Source organism: Canis lupus, chromosome 1 (genome assembly GCF_003254725.2).
Source record: "Canis lupus dingo isolate Sandy chromosome 1, ASM325472v2, whole genome shotgun sequence".
Taxonomy (NCBI): Eukaryota; Metazoa; Chordata; class Mammalia; order Carnivora; family Canidae; genus Canis; species Canis lupus.
The window spans coordinates 98120484-98140597 of NC_064243.1; the positions used below are offsets into that span (position 1 = coordinate 98120484).

General features: G+C 49.3%; 1 protein-coding gene across 8 annotated transcripts in view; it reads right to left on the reverse strand.

Annotated features, from left to right (window-relative positions):
• Positions 1 to 20114, reverse strand: part of PTPDC1 (protein tyrosine phosphatase domain containing 1) — a 59592-nt gene that overhangs the window by 5427 nt on the left and 34051 nt on the right. For 4 of the 8 annotated variants that reach the window (XR_003126863.3, XR_003126862.3, XR_004806669.2 and 1 more), the window contains exons 1-6: positions 10189 to 10475; positions 9589 to 9760; positions 7484 to 7564; positions 7157 to 7275; positions 6059 to 6196; positions 2877 to 4114 (exon numbers count right to left, since the gene is read on the reverse strand). Coding sequence is in view for 5 of the 8 variants with exons in the window: in XM_035701466.2 (XP_035557359.1) it covers positions 2877 to 4114; positions 6059 to 6196; positions 7157 to 7275; positions 7484 to 7564; positions 9589 to 9760; positions 10189 to 10396 (1956 nt within the window). In the remaining 3 variants the exon portion in view is untranslated. Of the gene's footprint in view, positions 1 to 2876; positions 4115 to 6058; positions 6197 to 7156; positions 7276 to 7483; positions 7565 to 9588; positions 9761 to 10188; positions 10476 to 19448; positions 19537 to 20114 lie in introns of those variants that run through there. The other 4 variants (XM_025423634.3, XM_035701469.2, XM_025423632.3 and 1 more) reach the window with 2 other exon arrangements.

Genomic DNA, 20114 nt, shown 5'->3' on the forward strand with positions numbered 1-20114 from the left:
AAGAAGGGAAGAAAGAGAAAAGTGGGGGAGGGGTGGGAGGGGAGGGGAAGAGGAAGGGGAGGAGGGGGAGCAAGGCAGAGGGGCAGGGGTGGATGAGGGAAGGGAGGTGGGGGAGGGAGAGGGAGGAAGTGGGGGGGGCAATGATGCTGAGGAGGGATGGGGGAGGGATGGGGGGACAGGGAGGCAGCACACGCTGAGGTCTGAAGGCCCTCATCCTGTCCATGAGTGAAGGTCTCGGGCCCTGAGACACACACCGCCCCCCATCCGCCACACAGGGCTGAGATGCTGAGTCTCTCCGAGCCTCGGTTTCCGTCTATGAAGCTGGCCGCAGCCCCGTGGGTGTGCTAAAGCCGCTGAGAGAGGGACTGGCTGGCCCAAAAGCTCAGCTCTCTGCCCCGCTCTGAAACCATAGATGCTGCTCAGGAAGAGGGAGCCTTCCTTTTAGGTTCCTTGGGACAAAACAGAAATACGTACTGCGATGATATAGAATGGTGGATGACATAGCACAAATAAGACAACATTTTCAGGTTACCCCAGAATGAGGAAAAGCTAAAACTTCCAAGTGTGCCCCAGAAAACTGCTGAATGGCGGGCAGCTGCGGCAGACACAGCTCTCTCACCCACCTTTTCAGAGTCCCCTGCAGGCCTGGATGCAGCCAGCCCCACACCCTGAGACTGGACGGGGCGGGGCAAGCTGGCCTTGCCCACATGCCACGTGCTGGGGGTTAAACAGGAGCCCCTAACAGTTTGCTGTGAAGAGACCAGGGAAAAGCAGGAAGAATTTTAACTTCTGATGGGGCTCAGATGTATGTGCTAGTAAATACAGCGTATGCAGCAAGCGCAATCCTTGCACATTTGTTCATTCATGCCTCTGGTATTTTCACAAGACTTAGGACAGCCGGTAGCACATAACCTACTCGATTCCTACAACACCTGTAGTGAGACCCTGATGGCAGGTGTGTGGGTGCAGGGAAGAGGGTGCTTACCCAGGAGCCCAAAGCACAACAGGGCAGACAGCTTTCATTCCCTAGGTTGTGCATGAGTCCAGATGTGGTACTCCTGCCCCCGCCAGGGTCCTTGGCTCTGGGATCCTCTGGTTCCTCTTTATTATTTCATAAAGAAGCCACTATGTTTAGTTGTGTGGAGGCCCTGTTCCCCACGGGTCATACACATTCGGGCCATGTGACCTTGAGCATGTGTCTTGACCCCCCGACCCTTGGCTTTCCTATCTGTGATACTTAACTCATGTGGACTGTGAAGATTCACGAAGGATCTTGGGGTATCCTCTGCCCTACGGGTCCCTGCAACGTAGCAGGCGAGAGGGTCCAGCACAGGAACAGGCTGCACTGTGCTGCCCAAATCACAGTTCACTGGGCTTTTTCCAGAACTCAGCTATGTTTTATTGCTCAAAGGCATATAACAAAATCCAGAAAGTGAAATAAAGGGCAAGCCTATCCAAACAAAAGTGTCATGTTCACCCCCGGAATGCTTTTGTGTGTGAAGTGCTGCAACAGTCCACCATGCTAGGCTGACCTGGGAGGGAGGGGGCCAGCCACATGTCCTCACAGATCGAGGCTGACTGACCCAAAGGCTTGTTCACTTTGGAGTAAGAAGTCACTACATTTAACCATTGGCTCAGCAAACACCTGCAGTTCTGACTTGCAGCATGCACATGCTCTGCAGCCCCACAGCTGGGACTGGGTGCAAGGCTCTGTGGCTAGTATTCCCACCTCTGTATCTGGAAGGTTCTGACCCTCCTGGAACATGTATTGGCCTTGCTTAATTTATGTAAACTACAGAGGAGCAGCCACACAAATAATTTGTGGGAGATGATGGGCTAACAAGTCTAGACTTCACTGAACCAGGCCTCCCCAGGTCAGCCGCACATTTGGGCAGTTGACTAGTCTCTGGTAACTAGGTGTTAAGGCCTGCCTTTTGTCTACACCAGCTGCTCATTCAGGGCAAAGAGCACAACCGATTGAAGACTGTGTTTCTAATGAAAATACACCATAAAAAGGGTTAAAATTTAAAATTTCACGTTCTGGGCAGCCCGGGTGGCTCAGAGGTTTAGCACCACCTTCAGTCCAGGGCCTGATCCTGGGGACCCAGGATCGAGTCCCACGTCGGGCTCCCTGCATGGAGCCTACTTCTCCCTCTGCCTGTGTCTCTGCCTCTCTCTCTGGGTCTCTCATGAATAAATAAAATCTTAAAAAAAAATAAAATTTCACGTTCTAATTTAAGCAAAAGCCAAGAAATGGCCCTGAAGACACAATCTTAGGTAAAACTAATGTACTAGGCACATGGGCGGCTCAGTAAGTAAAGGATCTGTCTCCATTTTGGGGCAGGTCATGATCTCAGTGTCATGAGATTGAGCCCCAGGTCAGGCTCTGTGCTCCTCTCTCTCCCACTGCCCCTCCCCCCACACTCCTCTCACTCTCTCTACATAAATAATATCTTTGACAGCATCCGTCACGTGTTCTGACCTCACTCAACACTTGGATTGATGCTTTGGAAAAGAATTTTCTCTGATTTCACTTGGTCAGTGGTTCTCCAAGCATGGCTCCCTATCAGACTCAGGTTAGAGATGCTCACATCAGTTCCTAAAGCTGTGTGCTGTGGTCTGTCCGTCCATGCACCCAGTGGGAAAGTAGAAAGCTGCCACAGGCATTGGTATCAATGCCCTGCTCCAAGGACCCCGCTAAGTGCTAAACATCGAGCACTTTCACACAGAGATCAAGAAACCCGAAATTCAAAAGTTAGGTATTACACCAACAGGTCTTCAAACTCCTGTAACCCTTGAATTTGGTAACATGTATTACATTTTTGCTCTGCCATATGTATTTCCCACACAAACACAATTAAATGAAATACAAGTACCTGCCACATTTCTACCTTCCTTTTCACCTCCTCCTTTTCTGCACATTCATTTAAACTTGCCAGGGCTTTGGCTGCCAGTATTCTCCTGGCTTCGACACTCAATTCAGACTGCAAAGCAGTGTTTGGAGCATCTGTGGGCAGATCTTTGCTGTTGGGGACTTGAGTGTGTCCAGCCGAGAAGGGTGCTTTGGGGCTGAAGCCACAAGACACAGGGCTGCGGGAAGGGTCAGAGCAGCAGCCAGCAGGAGTTTTGCACTGACAGCGGGGCACTTGCTGCAGAGAACAGCCTGGCTCCTTGGCAATATCTGCACGGTCCGGTAGAGCTGGTTCCCCAGGATTGTATGAACCTGAAACACCTGAAGAGAAGGTTCTGCTCCGCGGAACCTTTGCCATAGTCTCCTTATGGAAAACCGGTGCCCCCTCATCTTTGAGTCCTTCCAGGCCTCCAAATTTAGCCTGATTCCAGAAAGAGAACGTATTTCGGACCAGCGTTTCCTTACTTGGATCAAGCTGCGGAGACTGAGGGGTGTGCCAGTGGCTTATGGGCTTCTGCTGCTCGGGGTCATGGCCAAGCAAGGCCGGGGCAGGTCCTGTCCACGGAGCACTGCCATGCTCCAGAAGCGACTCAGCCCGCTTTAAATCTGAGTCGCTGTAGCTGAATTGCCTTTTCAGGTGAGTCAGGGGCTGAAGGCACTCGACATTCCGCCTCTTCCAAAGAGGGTCAATCTCTTGCTCGCTGGAAAGAATCACATCCTGATTCTCAAAGTCTGTGGCCACCGCGGTTGGGGGGAAGGAATCTGACACGTCGCTGCCCTGCTGCAGCAACTCTTTATCCAGCTGCAGGGTGATCATCTCAGAAACCGTCTTTTCAATTTCGGCAGACAGGCTGGGCACTTCGGCCACCTCTTCTGTCACCACTGGCCTATTCTCGGCTAAGTCCAGGAGCAATTTGCAAATGAGGTGGATAATTTTGGGAATGTGTTTCAGAAGTCGGGCCTCATAACCATGAAGCAGATGCCGCTGGCGAATGAGATACTGCGCTAGAGTAACAGCGTGTGCTTTGGGGTCACAGCAAGAGAATATATTGCGAAGAGGAATCAGAAACTGAGTAAATTCCCTCACACACAGCAGTTGTCCTCGAGTTTGTATGGAATTGGGCCGCTTTGCCCGAACAAATATAATTGCTTGGTCAGCAGTCATTCTTGTTGCAAAAACTAAGTAACATGCTATTAAAACACCTAGAAGGAAAGAGAAGATGGGTATGAAAACAGAGGATGGGTATGAAAACACATATAACTTATCACTCTTCGAGATTTAAATTTTGAATATGTGGTAAATCATATAAAGGAACATTTTAAGGACAGTTATAACTTACTGACTTCTTGTGCAAGTGTTTATTCCCCTGTCTATAGGTCATTTCTCCCCATGACTGAGAATCCACACTCATCTCTGTACCCTGAGAGGGAAAGTGTTGGTGAGGGTATGGGAGAGAGAGTGTGGTGAGGGGATGAGGGAGAGCATGTGGGTGAGGGGATGAGGGAGAGACTGTGGTGAGGGGATGAGGGAGAGCATGTGGGTGAGGGGATGGGGAGAGCATGTGGTGAGGGGATGGGGGAGAGCATGTGGTGGGGGGATGAGGGAAAGAGTGGGTGAAGGGACGAGGGAGAGCATGTAGGTGAGGGGACAAGGGAGAGAGTGCGGTGGGGGGATGAAGGAGAGTAGGGGGATGAGGGAGAGAGTGTGGGTGAGGGGAAGGTCCAGGCAGAGTTATGGACTGACTGGATGGAATATTCTAAGAGCAGTTCAGAGCCGGAAGTACAGCAGGAACACTTTTACCCCGTTGAAGAGGGTCTAAGGAATATAAGGAGCGAGCATAGTCCACTCTACTACCTGCCCTGGCTCACACTTACTTCCCACTCCTGCCATCTTTGCCATCACCTGTTGCCACATTCCCAGCCTGGCATTCTTCCTTTTTGGGTGTATTTTCTCTGGGAATTATTCACAATAACAGTCTATTTCTGGAGTTTTGTCTGCACTAATAGTTTTCTCCAGACCAAGACATAACTTTATAAATACTTATTAAAAGAAACAACAACCTTAACGTTATAGACATCATTATTCTTGTTAACTAATATTAAATTAAAATGAATAACATAATTGGTGATAAATAATTAATCCAACTGATAGTTAACTAATAGGAGGGTAAAAGGCAAGTCAGAAGACATCTGTATGGTTCACTAAGTCTGTCAATCACGTCATAGATGAAAATCAGGACTTCTGCAAACTGCATGGCTCTTAGTAGGGGCAGTGACCTAGAAATCTTTCTCACTGGGACACGGCACTTCAGAGTAAGTATGGAGACTGCAGTGCGATCGTACAGAACCCCCAGGAACAGTGAGGCCTTGGCTGGACCCTAAGAGCTGATGTTCTAGGCGGGGTTGAGTCCTCACCTGAATGCCCTTGCCAGTAGGTAGGAGACCTGGAGGCAGGTACCCAGGGACCCATGGACAGTGCTGAGCTTGGATGTCTGGTTGGACCCGAAGACAACTAATAATCTAATCCTATGGTATTTATTTTTGTGTCAGTATCAGCACTGCATTGACATTTGCTGCATTTTTAAGTAAAATAATTTATTTTTATTTGTAATTTTAGGCACAGATAGACTCTCTTCGCAAATATAATCCTTCCAGCCATGAATTTAAATCTTGGCTCTGCCACTTACTAACGTAGCAAATTATTTAACCTCCTTCAAAAGTCACATTGTTGCTGAAGACTTAACCAGTGCGTGTAAAATGCTTAGAACACACAAAGTGAGACAATGCTTTCTATTGTCATTACTTTGGTTAAGGAAAATTACATTTTTAAAAGACATTACTCATTAAAATAATGTGCTGGGGTTTTTTCCTTTGAAGAAAAACCAGAGTGGTCATTTAGTGAGCTGTGGAAACCCATCTGTTTACTAAATATGAGGAGTTTTCAGGCCTAAATCTCTCAAAAATACTCTCACAAAAAAATGGTCACTGAAACTGTTTAAGACATTTCAAATTTTCTGTAGCTCCTACCATTTGACTTCAAAACATTGATTGGATTCTGAAAAATATTTATCTTCTAGAGTTATGAAATATTATTCTTTACATATTTAAATATGTTATAAGACAATAAGCCCACTTCCTAGAATTTACCTGTTCGACCAAGCCCTGCATGACAATGGACAGCTACTTTTCCTTCTTGTAAGGCAAATGTCATCACCTTCACCATATCTAAGATGGTGGTAAGCGATGCTACACCATAATCCTTCCATCCAAAATTGTAGAAATAAACTGGATGATGAAAATAAGAAAACAGGAAAAAACAATCAACATACAGGAGATATCCTTGCATAGCCATTTGAAGAGAGTGAGTGAAGTCATGAGAAGTGTAAAGCTGTAAGGCACATGGATTGAACTGGATGCATAGGCCTAAAATAATAGGCTTTTTACATTTCCAGCAAGTTCATTGTTAACAACACTTCTTACAAAGCACCTTCTATATTACCTAAGACATTGCCTGCTAAAACTCAGCCAGAGAGAATTAAGATGAAACAGGATTGGAAATTAATAAAGCCCATGACCTTTGCCCAAATCACTCAGCTACGGAGGGAAGGCAGGGCATGTTGTGTAAGCACGGAGATGTGTCTGAAGGACTGATAAGTGGCATAGGTGGGGACATACAGATTTTCCATCCAGGGGAGACAAAAAAGCTAGATACACGTTTCTTAAAAACAAGTCCCCAAAGTGGCCAGGGCTGGTCCTTTCCAGCCTGGTCCTGACTCCATCCCTAGGCTCCCAAGACTGGAGCTTCTGGGACTGTCACCTAAAGAACCCCTGATTTCCACCCGGGAGCAGAGCTGGACAGCAATAAAAGCATGAGTTAGTCCTGTGTTCCAATCCCGTTGCCATGCACATGCTGTGTGATCCAGGCAAGTGGGTGCTCACTGCACCTGCATGGTGCCTGTGTGAAGCAGAAAGTACTCTGGGATGGTCCAGGGCACTGTTAGGGTAGCGAATGAGGACATTGTCTTGACAGGGCTCCTCCCAGGATCCCTCCCACAGACAAAAGCAATCCTGTACTTTGAGCAGCAGCACTAGAGAAGAATGGTGGCATTATTTGGAATCAGCGCTCATCTTCTCTGTGGGGAGCCCGCCCCTGCCCCCGCAGAAAGCGGTCATTCTATCACCCTGTGAGCTGACGAGTCTGGGTACTGTTCTTGGTGACTCATGGAGGGGAGGTGGAACACTCACTGCCAGCCTCCATGAAAGCTTCAGGAAGGTACGTGAAGCCGCTTTCCTGTTCCAGAGGGTTCCCACAGCTGGCATGTTCACCAGGGCGCTGCAGGTTGATGATTGTTTTTATGCCATGGCTTACAGGAGAAAAGAAAAAAGTCATCACATTGAGAGCTAGGGTTTTAAAAAAACCAACCCATTTTTGGCAATAATAAACATTATTAATCACTCTCCAAACCTCAATTTCCTAGTTGAAATAAGCAGCTATTGTTTATTTGAAGCCAAAAGCAATGGATGAGAAAACTCAAGTTGGCTTAGCAAGCGTGTCAGCAACATGGCCTTTACCTCTGGAATTGCTCAATGAGGTGATACTTCTCCAGGAGCTCGGTGGATGGGCGAGCCATGGCCAGGATATTCTCAGTGACCCTAGAAAGGAGCAGGGGCTGATGAGATGCAAAAACCTGGAAGGTTCTAGCTCTAAGAACTAAGAGAATGAGATATCAAGTCCCTATTTTTTCTACGATGTTAACAACTCTAGAACAATTTTCTTTTCATTCATTCATTCATTCATTCATTCATTCGAGACACAGAGAGAAAGGCAGAGACACAGGCAGAGGGAGAAGCAGGCTCCCTGTGGGGAGACCGATGTGGGACTTGATCCCAGGACCCCAGGATCACCACCTGAGCTGAAGGCACTCAGCCCTGAGCCACGCAGGTGCCCCTAGAACAATTTTCTTATATAGGTTCTGGCTTCAATTTTGCACCCTGATGAGGGCTCTAAGAAACCTGAATCCCTGAAAAAAACCCCAGCATGTAAAGTATCTGTGGACTCTGGCAGCATATTTCCAAGGACTCTCATGAGACTCTGGAGGGCCTGGTAGATGCCCCTCGTTCTGCAGCCAAAATAACTCTGCCCCTTGGTTACTGATGGTGTTAAGCAGTGATAACGCCCGCCTCGCCGGGTTGGCATGAGCATTCAATACCATGTGGGTGTGAAATCTTTAGCACAAATTCTGGCGTGTGGTTATGAATAAATGCTGAGTTGTTGTAATTCAGCAGAACATATGGGCTTGGCAGTCCACTGGGCCTGGTTTCAAGTGCTGGATTTTCTATGTCTAGCTGGGTAGTAGGTTACTCTGGACCCCAGTTCCTTCATCAGTACAATGACACTAACCATGGCTACTTTTCAGGAGCCTTATGAAGATGATAAGTTTGATAGTGTCTAGCACAGTGCCTGGCCTGAGGATAGACGGGCAGAGGCCCAACAGACAGCCGCCACCCCCCACACACAAGGGCTCTGGTGACAGATATGCCAGGCAGTCTGTCAGGAGCAGTGGGTCACAGGAGCCCAAGGAGTGACGGAGACATCAGCTGAGCAGAGCACGATCCCAAAAGACATCATGCCTCCCCACGGGGGCAAGCCCTGAAATTTGATGGGGGCCCCCCCAAATTCAGTAGCACTTATATGGAGACAAGGAGAGAAGTGCTGTGAAAGCGCAGGAGGTGAAAAAGACTCAGATGTTTAGTCAACAATGACCCAAAAACATCACTGTGATCTCAAGCTGCGTTATTGGAGACCTGTGGTCTGACTGAACCGAGGCACAGCACTTGCTTTCGCACAACAGTCTTCAGACCAGACTGTGATCTGTGGGGAACAGTAGCAACAGCAGATCCCGACTCTGTCACCACACACGTGCCAGCCAGGCCTGTGTGAAAAAGCCCCAGCTGCAGGTTAGGGAGGCCAGCTGACAAAAGTCTAGTTTGGAAATGGATTTTCACTGCAGGAAATGATCCACCACTAGTGTTCTTTAAACCCCAAATTCCTCTCAGCGGGTTTCAAAGGTAACATGGCTTGATGATCAGAATCTGTCAGAGATATCACTATATCAAAAGAGGCCTACTCAATAGTTTACTATTAATAAGGAGAAGAGGGAAACCAAGCCCTCTGAAAGGCAGGTCGCATCTGCACACCACAAACCATGCAGCATCTTACCCTGTGCTGAGCCCACAAGGCGTTCCACTGTGTACTGAGGCACACGGACAGTGTACTTGCGTGTAAGCGTGCCCTTTCATACAGAAGACGGGAACAAAAGAAAAACGGGGCTAATATGTACCCGTGTGAAAGGGACAAAACATGTAATTACCTCCTGCCTTCTCAAATGTGTAGCTGAACACGTTATTTCTAGCAACTTGAGAAGATATCTTAACAATAAATGATAACAAGAGCTATCTTGTTATCATTTCTTTAAGATACGTTACGTACATCATTTCATCAATAAAAGCCCTACAGGTTGGTTTTATTATTTCTGTTTTACAGATGAGGCTTGGCATGCTGAGATCACACAGCTCATCATGCTGCAGGCCAGGCGGAGGTGTGGTGCTCTGACTTCACACCCACACGCGGCCTCCTCCACAGCCACTGCCTGCTGCACACCCACAGGGTCACTTACCACGACGAGTAGACCCCCTTAATGGCTTGCTCCTGCTCACTCCAGCGGGCAGGGTTTTCATACTTGCACGCTCTGCCACCACACGCCATGGAGCAGGCCATGTGTCCGGGAATCACATGCCGTAAGCGCTCTCCGACTTTCGTGTACTTTGGTGTTGGACGTCCTGAGTTTCCTAGAACATACAAGGGAGGAAGGACTCAAGATTCCACTCTCCAAATGGAACAGTAACACCAGAAACAGCTTCTGTGTTATCTCAGGATTGTAGATGACAAGCCGGTGCTACATTTCTGTCATTTTGTCAGAAGTAAAACCGTTTCCTTTTCATCTGAGTGCACGGTCTCTTAATACAGAAAAGGCTTCCACACACAATAATCTCCACCTGTCACATTGGTAATGAAGAGGAAGAAACAGTAAAAGCAGATCTCTTAACAAGGGGATGACTTTTTTCAAAAATTACATTTTTAAATGCAAAAGCACAATACATTTAATCCCTTTATCTGCTAGTACATGTCCACTGAAGCTCTTAGCACAAGAGAGTAGAAAGAACAACGGAGAATTAACCGTCAACAGTCTGAATTTAAACTCAAAGCTGTGCTTTACTTTTTCTCTGGAGGCAGGCTGGGTTTCCTTCGGCACAGCTGACTGAGGCCACGGCCACCATCACCTGGAGAGAGGATGAGGACAGCGTCTGGGCGGCCGAGCCACGCCGGTCCTGCTGCAGGATGGGGTCCGAAGACGAGTGCCGGCGGCCCTGGAGGAAGGAGCTGAGGAAGGGCAGGGCGGAGCACCGCCGGGGCAGGTCCTGCATGGCTGGGCTGCGGGGACAGCACGGGACTGCAGCGCGCCAGCCCGCTCAGCGACCAAGTTCCGCTGAGCCACCCCGCACTGCCCTGCGAGACCTGACAGCCGCTGGGGATAGGCTGGTTTGTTCCCATGGCGACGAACAAAGAAACTACTGATTCCCGCTCGGAGAATGGGAATCCGTACAGGCGGAGTCCCACATGAACCGACAGCCTTTTGGACAGATTGTTCAAGGAGAGGGAAGAACATGTATTTTAAATAGATTACACTAAATTGCAGCTGTGCTGTTTTGTTTCTCATCCCCCGTGGATAGGTCTGCCAGCACAAACAATTACACCTGACGCGGTGCAATAAATTTAGAAAAATGCGTTTATGATACAGACACTGCCTTTTATACACATACTGAAAGGTGTAAATTCTGCTATTCCTTAGGTACTTATTATCTGAACATTCTGAAAAAGCTTCTCGTTCTACTCCTCTCCGGAACAGAGAAAATAGGAAGTGAACCGTAATGAAGTAGGATGCGCAGTGTACCTCGTAACATGAATAAAACAGCATTTAGTTCATCAAAACCAGAAAGTCCCCTGGAATTTTCTTGATAGAACTGTTTAAAAAAATAAAAGAAAGAAATGCTTGGACAGAACACATTAAATGTCTGTAGGGCCCATGTTTCAATCAGAAGACACGGGCTTCCAGAACGTGAAAACACAGACCCGGATCATGCCTGCATCAGGTGGGCAGGCGGCCCTGCCTGGCACAGACTCCAGGACCCCATCTTATGCCTGTTGTCACCCACTTTGGGGGAAACGAAGCTCCAGGAAGGTCTCTGGGGAGGCTGGCGGAAAAAATCCACCAAGAATCACATTCTTCTCAGGAGCTGGATGAGGAGGAGGCTGTGATGTGAGGGCAAAGGATGTGGAGAACACAGAAACTCTCACACTGCCGCTGCCTCCGCCCGGGAGAATGCTAGGCCCGCCCCAGCCCACGTCTCTGTCTCCAGTGGGGTCTTAGCCCCATACAGACAGAAACAACCTCGGGTCGCAGAGGCCACTCTGGTTCTTGTGCTCGGTGACACTGGAAGTATGTGCCCTTTCCAGCGCTCCCCCATCTCCCACCTGAACAGACTCTGTCAAACAGGATGGACACGGAGCTCCATGTGGTGCCCTAACTCCTCCCCAAGGGCCGGTTCACACCCTTGTTATGTGCACAAGGTGACCGAAAAGAATTTTCTTTAATGTAAGCAATGGAGGAGAAGCAGGGCCTCCACAGAGCCTTACAGGAGAGGGAGGCCTGGTGGCCCAGCCCTAGTGCACACAAAGCCAGGGCGCTGCACCAGCCACGCAGGGCAGGGGGTCCAGGCAGGTCTCTGTGGGGGCTCTGGGCCTGTGGGACAGTGATGCCAGGAATGGACTTATGCGAGGCCCGAAGCCATGTAGGTGGACAGACGGCAGCCAGGGCGCTGGCAAGAGGCCGAGGCGGCTCAGGTGGCCATGGGGAAGCCCAGCACAGAGCTCTGGGGGCACCACGGCACAAGGAGCAGCAGCCCAAGTCCCAGAAAGTTGGCGCCAGTGCGGGAGCGAGAGGTGCACGTCCGCAGACCAGGCCCCGCTGTGGGGTTTTCAACAGCACCGAGCATGAAAATGAATTTGACGATGGCTGGCCTCATCTGGGCGACACCGAGAAGGGGTGGCTGTGCATCAGCTCAAGAACTATCTCTGCTGTGACATGTGGAGAACCAAGCCGACCTCCCACAAACGTGTAACTACCCGTGTGGGCTCACTGGCACTCAGGGCCCCCGCAGCCAGGTCTTCAGTGAAGCGGAGCCAAAGGCAAACACGAGTCTGCACCATCCCTCGATTTCTGAGGGTGTGGGGGCCACATCTGCTGCTCAAGAGGGGCTCTGTCCCCCCGTGGGTGCTCCTTCCCCACACAGCAGGACTGTCACCCACCATCTCCAGCTCCACGCTATTTGTTGGCAAAATGCCTAAACTGCAGCCAAACCCATCTTTGAAAGCCAGTTTTTATTTATGCTAAATGGCATAAAGTCATCTAACAACCTAAAAATCCACCAAAAATTTTACGTTGGGATGAATCACAGATTGTCAGTGATGAACTGTTCCAACTCTCAGAGGTAACATTTTAATATGTAAATTACCAGCAGGAAAACCAACAGAGGCTCTCTCTAGATACAGGAGCCGTGTGATGTCATGACTAATAAAATGGGATGTTTCTGAGTGGTTTTGTGAAGGGCCAAGCTGTCCGCAGACACTTAAAAGGTAGAGTGTCCTCCTGGCAGCCATGGAGAGAACATCACTGTCATTTATTTGCAGGCCACTAGAATCCACATGAGTGCAGTTGTCCCACCCCCTGCTAAGATCTCATGTTTTTGCTCCTCTGACGTGTTCTTCTAAGGACGGAGGAAGGCAAACGTCTGCATCCCAGGGCCGTGGACTCAGGGGCGCTGCCATGCTACCATTCTTCTTCTGCTTACCTCCACACATGCTGTCTCTAAAGAGACCAGGCTCCAGGAGAAAGCAGGAACACAAGACACGGGGTACTCCCCAGGGCCCATCCTATATAGTCCATGCCTCTGCTGCCACCAGGGCATTGGGAACGTGAGCACTGGGCTCCAGGCTCCACACCGTTATACCTTTGTGGCCCTCAACCTGACTGCAGGTGGGCAACAGGCCTTCCCCGACACACGACAGTGCTAAAGGGCTGCGGGAGTCCCTGGTCACTACAAACGCGGGCCGTCTACCCCAGGGGTGCACACAGGAAGCGACGGGGAGACCCTCTGTGATTCCTCTTCACTCCGCACACCTGGTGGTCAGAGCGGAACCCCAGGCTCCAGTCATTTTCTCTTATACTCAAGATCTCAGAAGGGGCTGAGAACAAAGCCATGTGACCGTGGGCCGAGGGCACAGTGGGAGCTGGACAACCACATGTCCTCAGCTGGAAGCCACCAGAGCACTCACATCCGGGAGCAGCTTCTGCTTGCCGTGCTTTGTGGTGGGAGGCACAGCTACCAAACTCTCAGTGGCTGGACGGCCCAAAGCGTGAACAGGGACTCTACTTCTTTCCTCCAAAAATTAAAACAAAGCATCTCTTTGACTTTGCAAGATCTTCAAGTATCTTTTTTTTTTTTTTTTTTAAGATCTTCAAGTATCTGAAGCAGAACTTCTCCAGGTCATCCCCTCCAAGGGCCGCGGTTTCTTAATTGTCCCAGCGTTCCTGCATACATCACTGTTTCCAGACCCCTCACCACAGGCCCCTGTGTCAGAAGGCCCTCCATTCCCCTTCTTGGCAAAACTTCACATGCAGGTCGCCTGTCCCACCTATCGTTCTGGCCTCTGCCTCCACCAGCCACTGAATTCTGCTCTAGCTAAGGTCTCCGATGGTGCCGGACGGCTGTGGTCTCAGTAGGCTGCTCAGCAGCACACACCACAACTGGACAATTCAGTTTGATGTTAAAAATTTTTTGGAGAAGACTTTACATTTCATTTTGAAGCAATCTCAAACTTACAGAAAGCGATAATAAAGTATTTTTTTTCTTGAACCATCTGAGAATAAGCTGCTGATACACTGCCCTAGTACCCCAAATAATTTAGCATATGTTTCCCATAAACAAGACATCCTGTAGATTCCCCCAAGCCAGAAGGTTACGACAGACACAGGACCAGGTGCCTCTGTCCCCAGATCTCATGCTCCTTGCGGCAAATCAGCCCACAGCATGTCAGAACCACACGTTGGCCCACATCTCACCGATTTGCTCCAGGGCAAGCTCCAGTCTTTCCCTGACTTGTGCAGGGAACACACCCATTATTTAGCAGACGATCTGTTTCCTCATGATGAGACCCAAGTAGCCCGGGTGCTCACGGCTGAGCAGTGGTGCTTAGGACACGAGTCCGGGCGCTGGGTGTGCTCCTAGCCATCAGCATGCAGGCCCTCCGGGCGGACAGGTACCCTCCCAACCTGACCCGAGGCCCTAATGCCCAAGTGGGGCCCCCTGTGTGGGTGTCATGGCTGGGGCCGCCCCTCGCCTGGTCTCCAGCACTGCAGCCTCACCCGCCCTCTGGTGTGTGCGGCTACTTTTTGTGGCCCCGTCAATGGCTTTGGACCAACGTATTCAGGAAGAGAAGGGAAAAGAAGAGGAAGAGAAAGTGCCTTCCAACCTCCCTTTGTTTTTTTTTTAATGATTTTTTTTTTAATTTTTATTTATTCATGATAGGCACACAGTGAGAGAGAGAGAGGCAGAGACACAGGCAGAGGGAGAAGCAGGCTCCATGCACCGGGAGCCTGACGTGGGATTCGATCCCGGATCTCCAGGATCGCGCCCTGGGCCAAAGGCAGGCGCTAAACCGCTGCGCCACCCAGGGATCCCAACCTCCCTTTGTTAATTGCGGTAAAATATATATAACACAAGGTAGGCCACTGTAGCCCTTTTGAAGGGCACACTACCTACACTGGCGTTAAGGACATCCATCTGCATGTGTGACCATCCCGCCATCTATCCCCATTAAACACTAATTCCTCATCTCCCCCACCCCAGCGCCTGGCACCCACCCCTCTGTCCCTAGAATGTGAGCACTCCGGGTCTCCTGCAGATGAGGGGTTGCACAGTGTCCGTCCTTGCATGTCTGGCTGCTGTCGCTCAGTGTAGTGTCCTCAGGGTCCACCCACACTCTGTGGGGTGTTTCCCGCTTTGGGCTACTGCGATCGTCTCCAGGAATGTGGGTGCACAGACACCTGCCGAGTCTGCTTTCTGTTCTCTGCTTACAGCCAGAAGCAGAACTGCTGGATCACATCCTAACTGCTTTTTAAATTTCTTGAGAAATGCCCAGGCAGATGTCCATGGTGGCTGCACCACCCACACCAGCAGGAAGATGAGGGCGCCGGTTTCTCCACAAGTCACTGACACCAGTCATTTCCGGTCCTCGTGCTGGCTAACAGCCATCCAACTGGACACACAGTGGTACCTCAGTGTGGTTTTCACCTGCATGTCTGTAATGGGTACAGTGAACGTCTCCTGCACATGTGGGGCCTCTGTGTGTCCTTTCAGAGACACATCTATTGCACCTGTTTCTGAATCCGCTCGCTCATGTTTGCTTGTTGAGATCTAGGATTCTCTACACCTTCTGGAGACTGGTCCGAATGAGAGGGATGTGTGATCTGCAAGCAGTCTCTCCCATTCACAGACAGACTTTCCTTTCTGCTGATGGCATCATTTGTGAAGGAAAGTTTTAAATTTTGATGAAGTCTGATTTATCTACTGTTTCTTTTGTTGCCTGTACTGTTGGTGTCACAGCCACGAAATCACTGCCAAATCCAGGGTTCTGCAGCTTTTCCCCTGGAAATGCTCTAAGAGTTTTATACCTTCAGCTCTTACATTTAGGATTTTGAGCTATTTTGAGTTAACTTTTGTGCATGGTACACGGTAAGGGCCCAGTGTCATTCCCCTACACATGTACACCCAGGTTGTCCACCACCAACTGGTGACAGTCTCGTCGCCCTTGGCAGATGGCATCTGACCACCTACGTGAGGGGTCTCCCTGGGATCTCTATTTCAGTCACTGGTTTACGTCTGTCTCTGTGCCGGGACCACCCCGTCTATGGACTAATCACTTGTCCTCGCCCACCCTCTCCCCAGCGTGGCAGTCTACCTTCCCAGTGTGGGACCCTGATCGCTAGTTCCAGGACCAGCACAGAAGTCCTGATTTGAAGATTCTTGTGTGCATTTATTCTAACCTGTCTGGGCACCTCAGCATCTTGAGGGGCAGAAAGGCCACAGGTGTGACTTGAAAATAAGCTATGATGAGCCCAAAATCTGCAGCCTCCGGGGGCTGAAGCCTCCTGCTAAGACACTGGAAAATGCTACCAAATGTTTAAAGAAGAATTAAAACTGGTTTTCAAAATATCTTCCAGAAAACAGATGAGGAAGGAACATTTCCAACCCCTTTTATGAAGCTAGGATTACTCTTTTACCTAAGCAGACAGGGATAGTACAAAAAAAGGGAATGACAGTCCAGTGTCTCCCCAGAACTTAAGACAAAATCTTGAACAAAGTGTCAGCAAACCAAGCCGAGCGATGCATGAATGACTGTACGGCACTGCCAAATGGGATGTATTGCAGGTATGGGAAGGACAGTTAGACATCAAAAACCAATATAATCCACCGCATCAATGAGCTAGAGAAGACATGATTCTATCAATGGACACAGAAAAAGCACACGACAAATTCCAACAACATCCGTGACAAAAGATCTGAGTAATTTCACAGTGGAGGGCACTGGGTTACCCTTGCTCCAGAGCGCCCGCAAAATCTTCTCCAGGGTCAGCGGGAAGGCAAGGCTGTCTGCCCTCCTAATGCCCTCTCTGCTCTGAAGTATCAGCCCGCCACAATGAGGAAAGGAGAGAATGGCACAGAGACTGTAAAGAAAAGAAAGAAAATGCCCCTTATCTGCAGATGTGATTATTTATACAGAAAATCCCAGGGAATCTCCCAGAACCTCCTGGGCCTAGTGAGTGAGGCCAGCAACCAGGATGAGACACCACCACACACCTGCAGGGACGGGAAGGTAACAGTGACAGCCCCTCACCCCATGAGGCTGCAGGGGGACCTGACCACTTATCCACTGCTGGGAGACGTAAAATGACACATACATTTTGTGTTTTTTTTGTTTGTTTGTTTGTTTGTTTTAATTTTTTATTTATTTATGATAGTCACACACAGAGAGAGAGAGAGAGAGACATAGGCAGAAGGAGAAGCAGGCTCCATGCACCGGGAGCCCGATGTGGGATTCGATCCCGGGTCTCCAGGATCACGCCCTGGGCCAAAGGCAGGCGCCAAACCGCTGCGCCACCCAGGGATCCCTGACACATACATTTTGGATAATCCCTTGGCAGTTTCAGAGAAAACTAAACATGCCCCTGCAGCATGCACGACCCAGGGGTCGCCCTCCTAACCAATTCTCCCAGAGTGACAGAAACTCCTGCTCACGTGTCAACCCGCATGTGTGCGTTTCTAGCAGCTCTGTCCAAGATTGCCCCGGACTGCAACAACCAGGCCACCCTTCAGAAGTGGATGGGTCGACCCCATGGCACAGCCCTGCTGGTGAGTGCCATTCAGCATTAACAAGCACACCGGAGAGACACACAAACCAAGGGAACAAGGCCAGGTAAGAAGAGCCATGTTTAAAGGTCCTGTGCTGTATGACTTCATTTATGGGGAAATGGGGACAGATCAGTTCTTGTGAGGGGCCAGATCATGGGTGGAAGTGGGTCTGGATACAGAAGGGCAACAAGAGGATCCCTGTAGTGACAGCGTGGTCCCGTATCCTTTTTTTTAAAGAGAGAAAGTGAGCACGCCTGAGCATGGGGTAAGGGAGAGAGAGCAGGAGAGGGAATCTCAAGCAGGCTCCACACCCAGTGTGGAGCACAATCCTGAGATCACGACCTGAGCCGAGACCAAGAGGCAGACACCCAACCGACCGAACGTCCAGGCGCCCTGGTGCTGTCCTGTATGGTGACTGTAACTACGTCAACATCCTGGCTGCGATATCACGCTGCATCTGCAAGACGTTACCAGTGGTGGAAACTGCCTCAAGGGTCTTTCTGTTTGCAACTGGCAGTTGCGTGTGATGGTACAGTTACCTCAGTTAATTAAAAGTGTATACATAATCAAACACAGCCATGAGGCAGGCCTCAGGGGGAGGGTCACGTAGCAGAAGTTGGGCCCAACACAAGGAGGCGCCGGCAGGTGACCCCTGAATGGCATGCATGTGAACTGCATGTGCCTTTGGTAAATACAGCACAGTATGGTGAATGTGTTTTCTCTACGTTGCTTTATTGTACAATTACAGTATGTAACACACGAAAGCTGTGTCAATCAATGGTTATGGATAAGGCTCCCGGTCAACAGGCAGCTGGCAGGGTTCAAGTCCTTGGGGAGTCACAAGTTTTCTGTGGATTCTCACTGTGCACACTTATTAACACATTCATCCTAGCTCTGCCCTTGCAGTAGTGAGCACATCATGGTTCCTGGACATGATTCTCCACTGAAAGGGACCAGAGCTCCCTGGGTGACTCCAGGGCTGGGACAGGGAAAAGAGGAAAAGACCACTGGGCCAGGAAGCAGGTGCACAGGGATGGTGGAGCGCTGCCCGCACCGACTCATGAAGGATGGTTGGGAGGACTTCCAATTGCCGGGTCTCAGGAAGGACACTCTTAGTTTCCTGGAGAGAGACGGCTCCCCCTGGTGGCTGGTTGGATTGCTACAATCACGGAGAGCCAGATGCTCCCAGCGGACAAAGAAGTCCAGTACCTGGAGGCACCCTTCCTCCTTTACTCCTCCTTACATCACCTGATCCACCCTAGGGGACAGTCCTTCAGAGCTCCCTGAGCAGGAGCACTACTGTGAACAATGCGAACCGACAGCAGGCCACAAGAAAATCACGCAAAGGGCACTGCCAAGAAAAATGACTCAACATCTGGCTCAGTGCTGGTGGTGGTGGCCCCACTGGTGGTGCCAATGTGGCAGGAAGTCGGGGTGTGCCCCTGGCTTAGCACCTGCGACGGTGGGACAGCCTGAGGGCCGGTGTGGCAGCGAGAGGTGCAGTCATGGCGCCCTTCCTTTCCAGGGCTGCCGTGGAAAAGATCCAAACTGAGGGATGGCACAGAGGAGAGAAAGACTGGGGGACCTGGGGCTCCGTGCTCCTCAACGTGCCTCTAAGTGACACTTGGAGGAAGGAGAGAAGAAAGAAAGGAAAGCTTGACTCACAAGGAGGCGTTTGATGAGAGGAGCAGATAATTTCAGTCTGAGAGGATAACACAGGAGATAAACGTTGTTTTCAACATGTCTTCTCAAAAGACCTGTTATTCAGGATTTTGAAAATGAATTTTAATAGGTCAAAACAGTGAGGCAGAAATAAACAAAAGCCATAAGCAGCAGCTGCACTCAGGATCCCAGTATGATGCCTCGAGCTGTGTGTCATGTCTGCTCACACTGTTTTATTAAGGCCACTTTGTACAAAGAGGCAACAAATATATCAAAGCACTCTTACCCTTCATGTTTGCAGCATATGCACCGTTATTCACCAAAGTGGAACATGGTTCTTCATTTTCAGGCAAGATGCCCGCAGGCATGGTAGTCTGTCGAGGGAAAAGGGAAAAAAAAAAGGATTAGTTTTTGCGAATTTACCTATGGCATGTTCATTTATGAATCACCTATCAAGTGCCAGACTCCTGCTGCCTATAATAGCCATTAGCTAAATGTCTCCCCAGCACCTGAAATGTGACTAGTACAGACTCGAGATGTGCTGTAGGTGTCAAATGTCAAATACAAGATTTTGTGTCTAGCACAAAATAGACTAAAATAGTTCACTACAATTTTTTTACCTTGATTCTACATTGAAATATTTTTGATATACTGGGTTAAATAAAATATATTATCAAAATTAATTTTCTCTGATTCTTTTTATCCTTAATGTTGCTGTTAGAAAATCTAAAATTGACTACAAGGCTCACACTATATTCCACTGGACAGTGCCATGCTACGAGATATGGACATTATAGACACAAACCCACTGCTAACATGAGACTCAATGGGGAAAACCTGAAAATTTAATAATATTGTAATAACTTTGTATGGTGACAGACGGTACCTAGATTTATTATGGTGATTATTTTGTAATGTATAAATATAGAATCACTATGTTATATACCTGAAA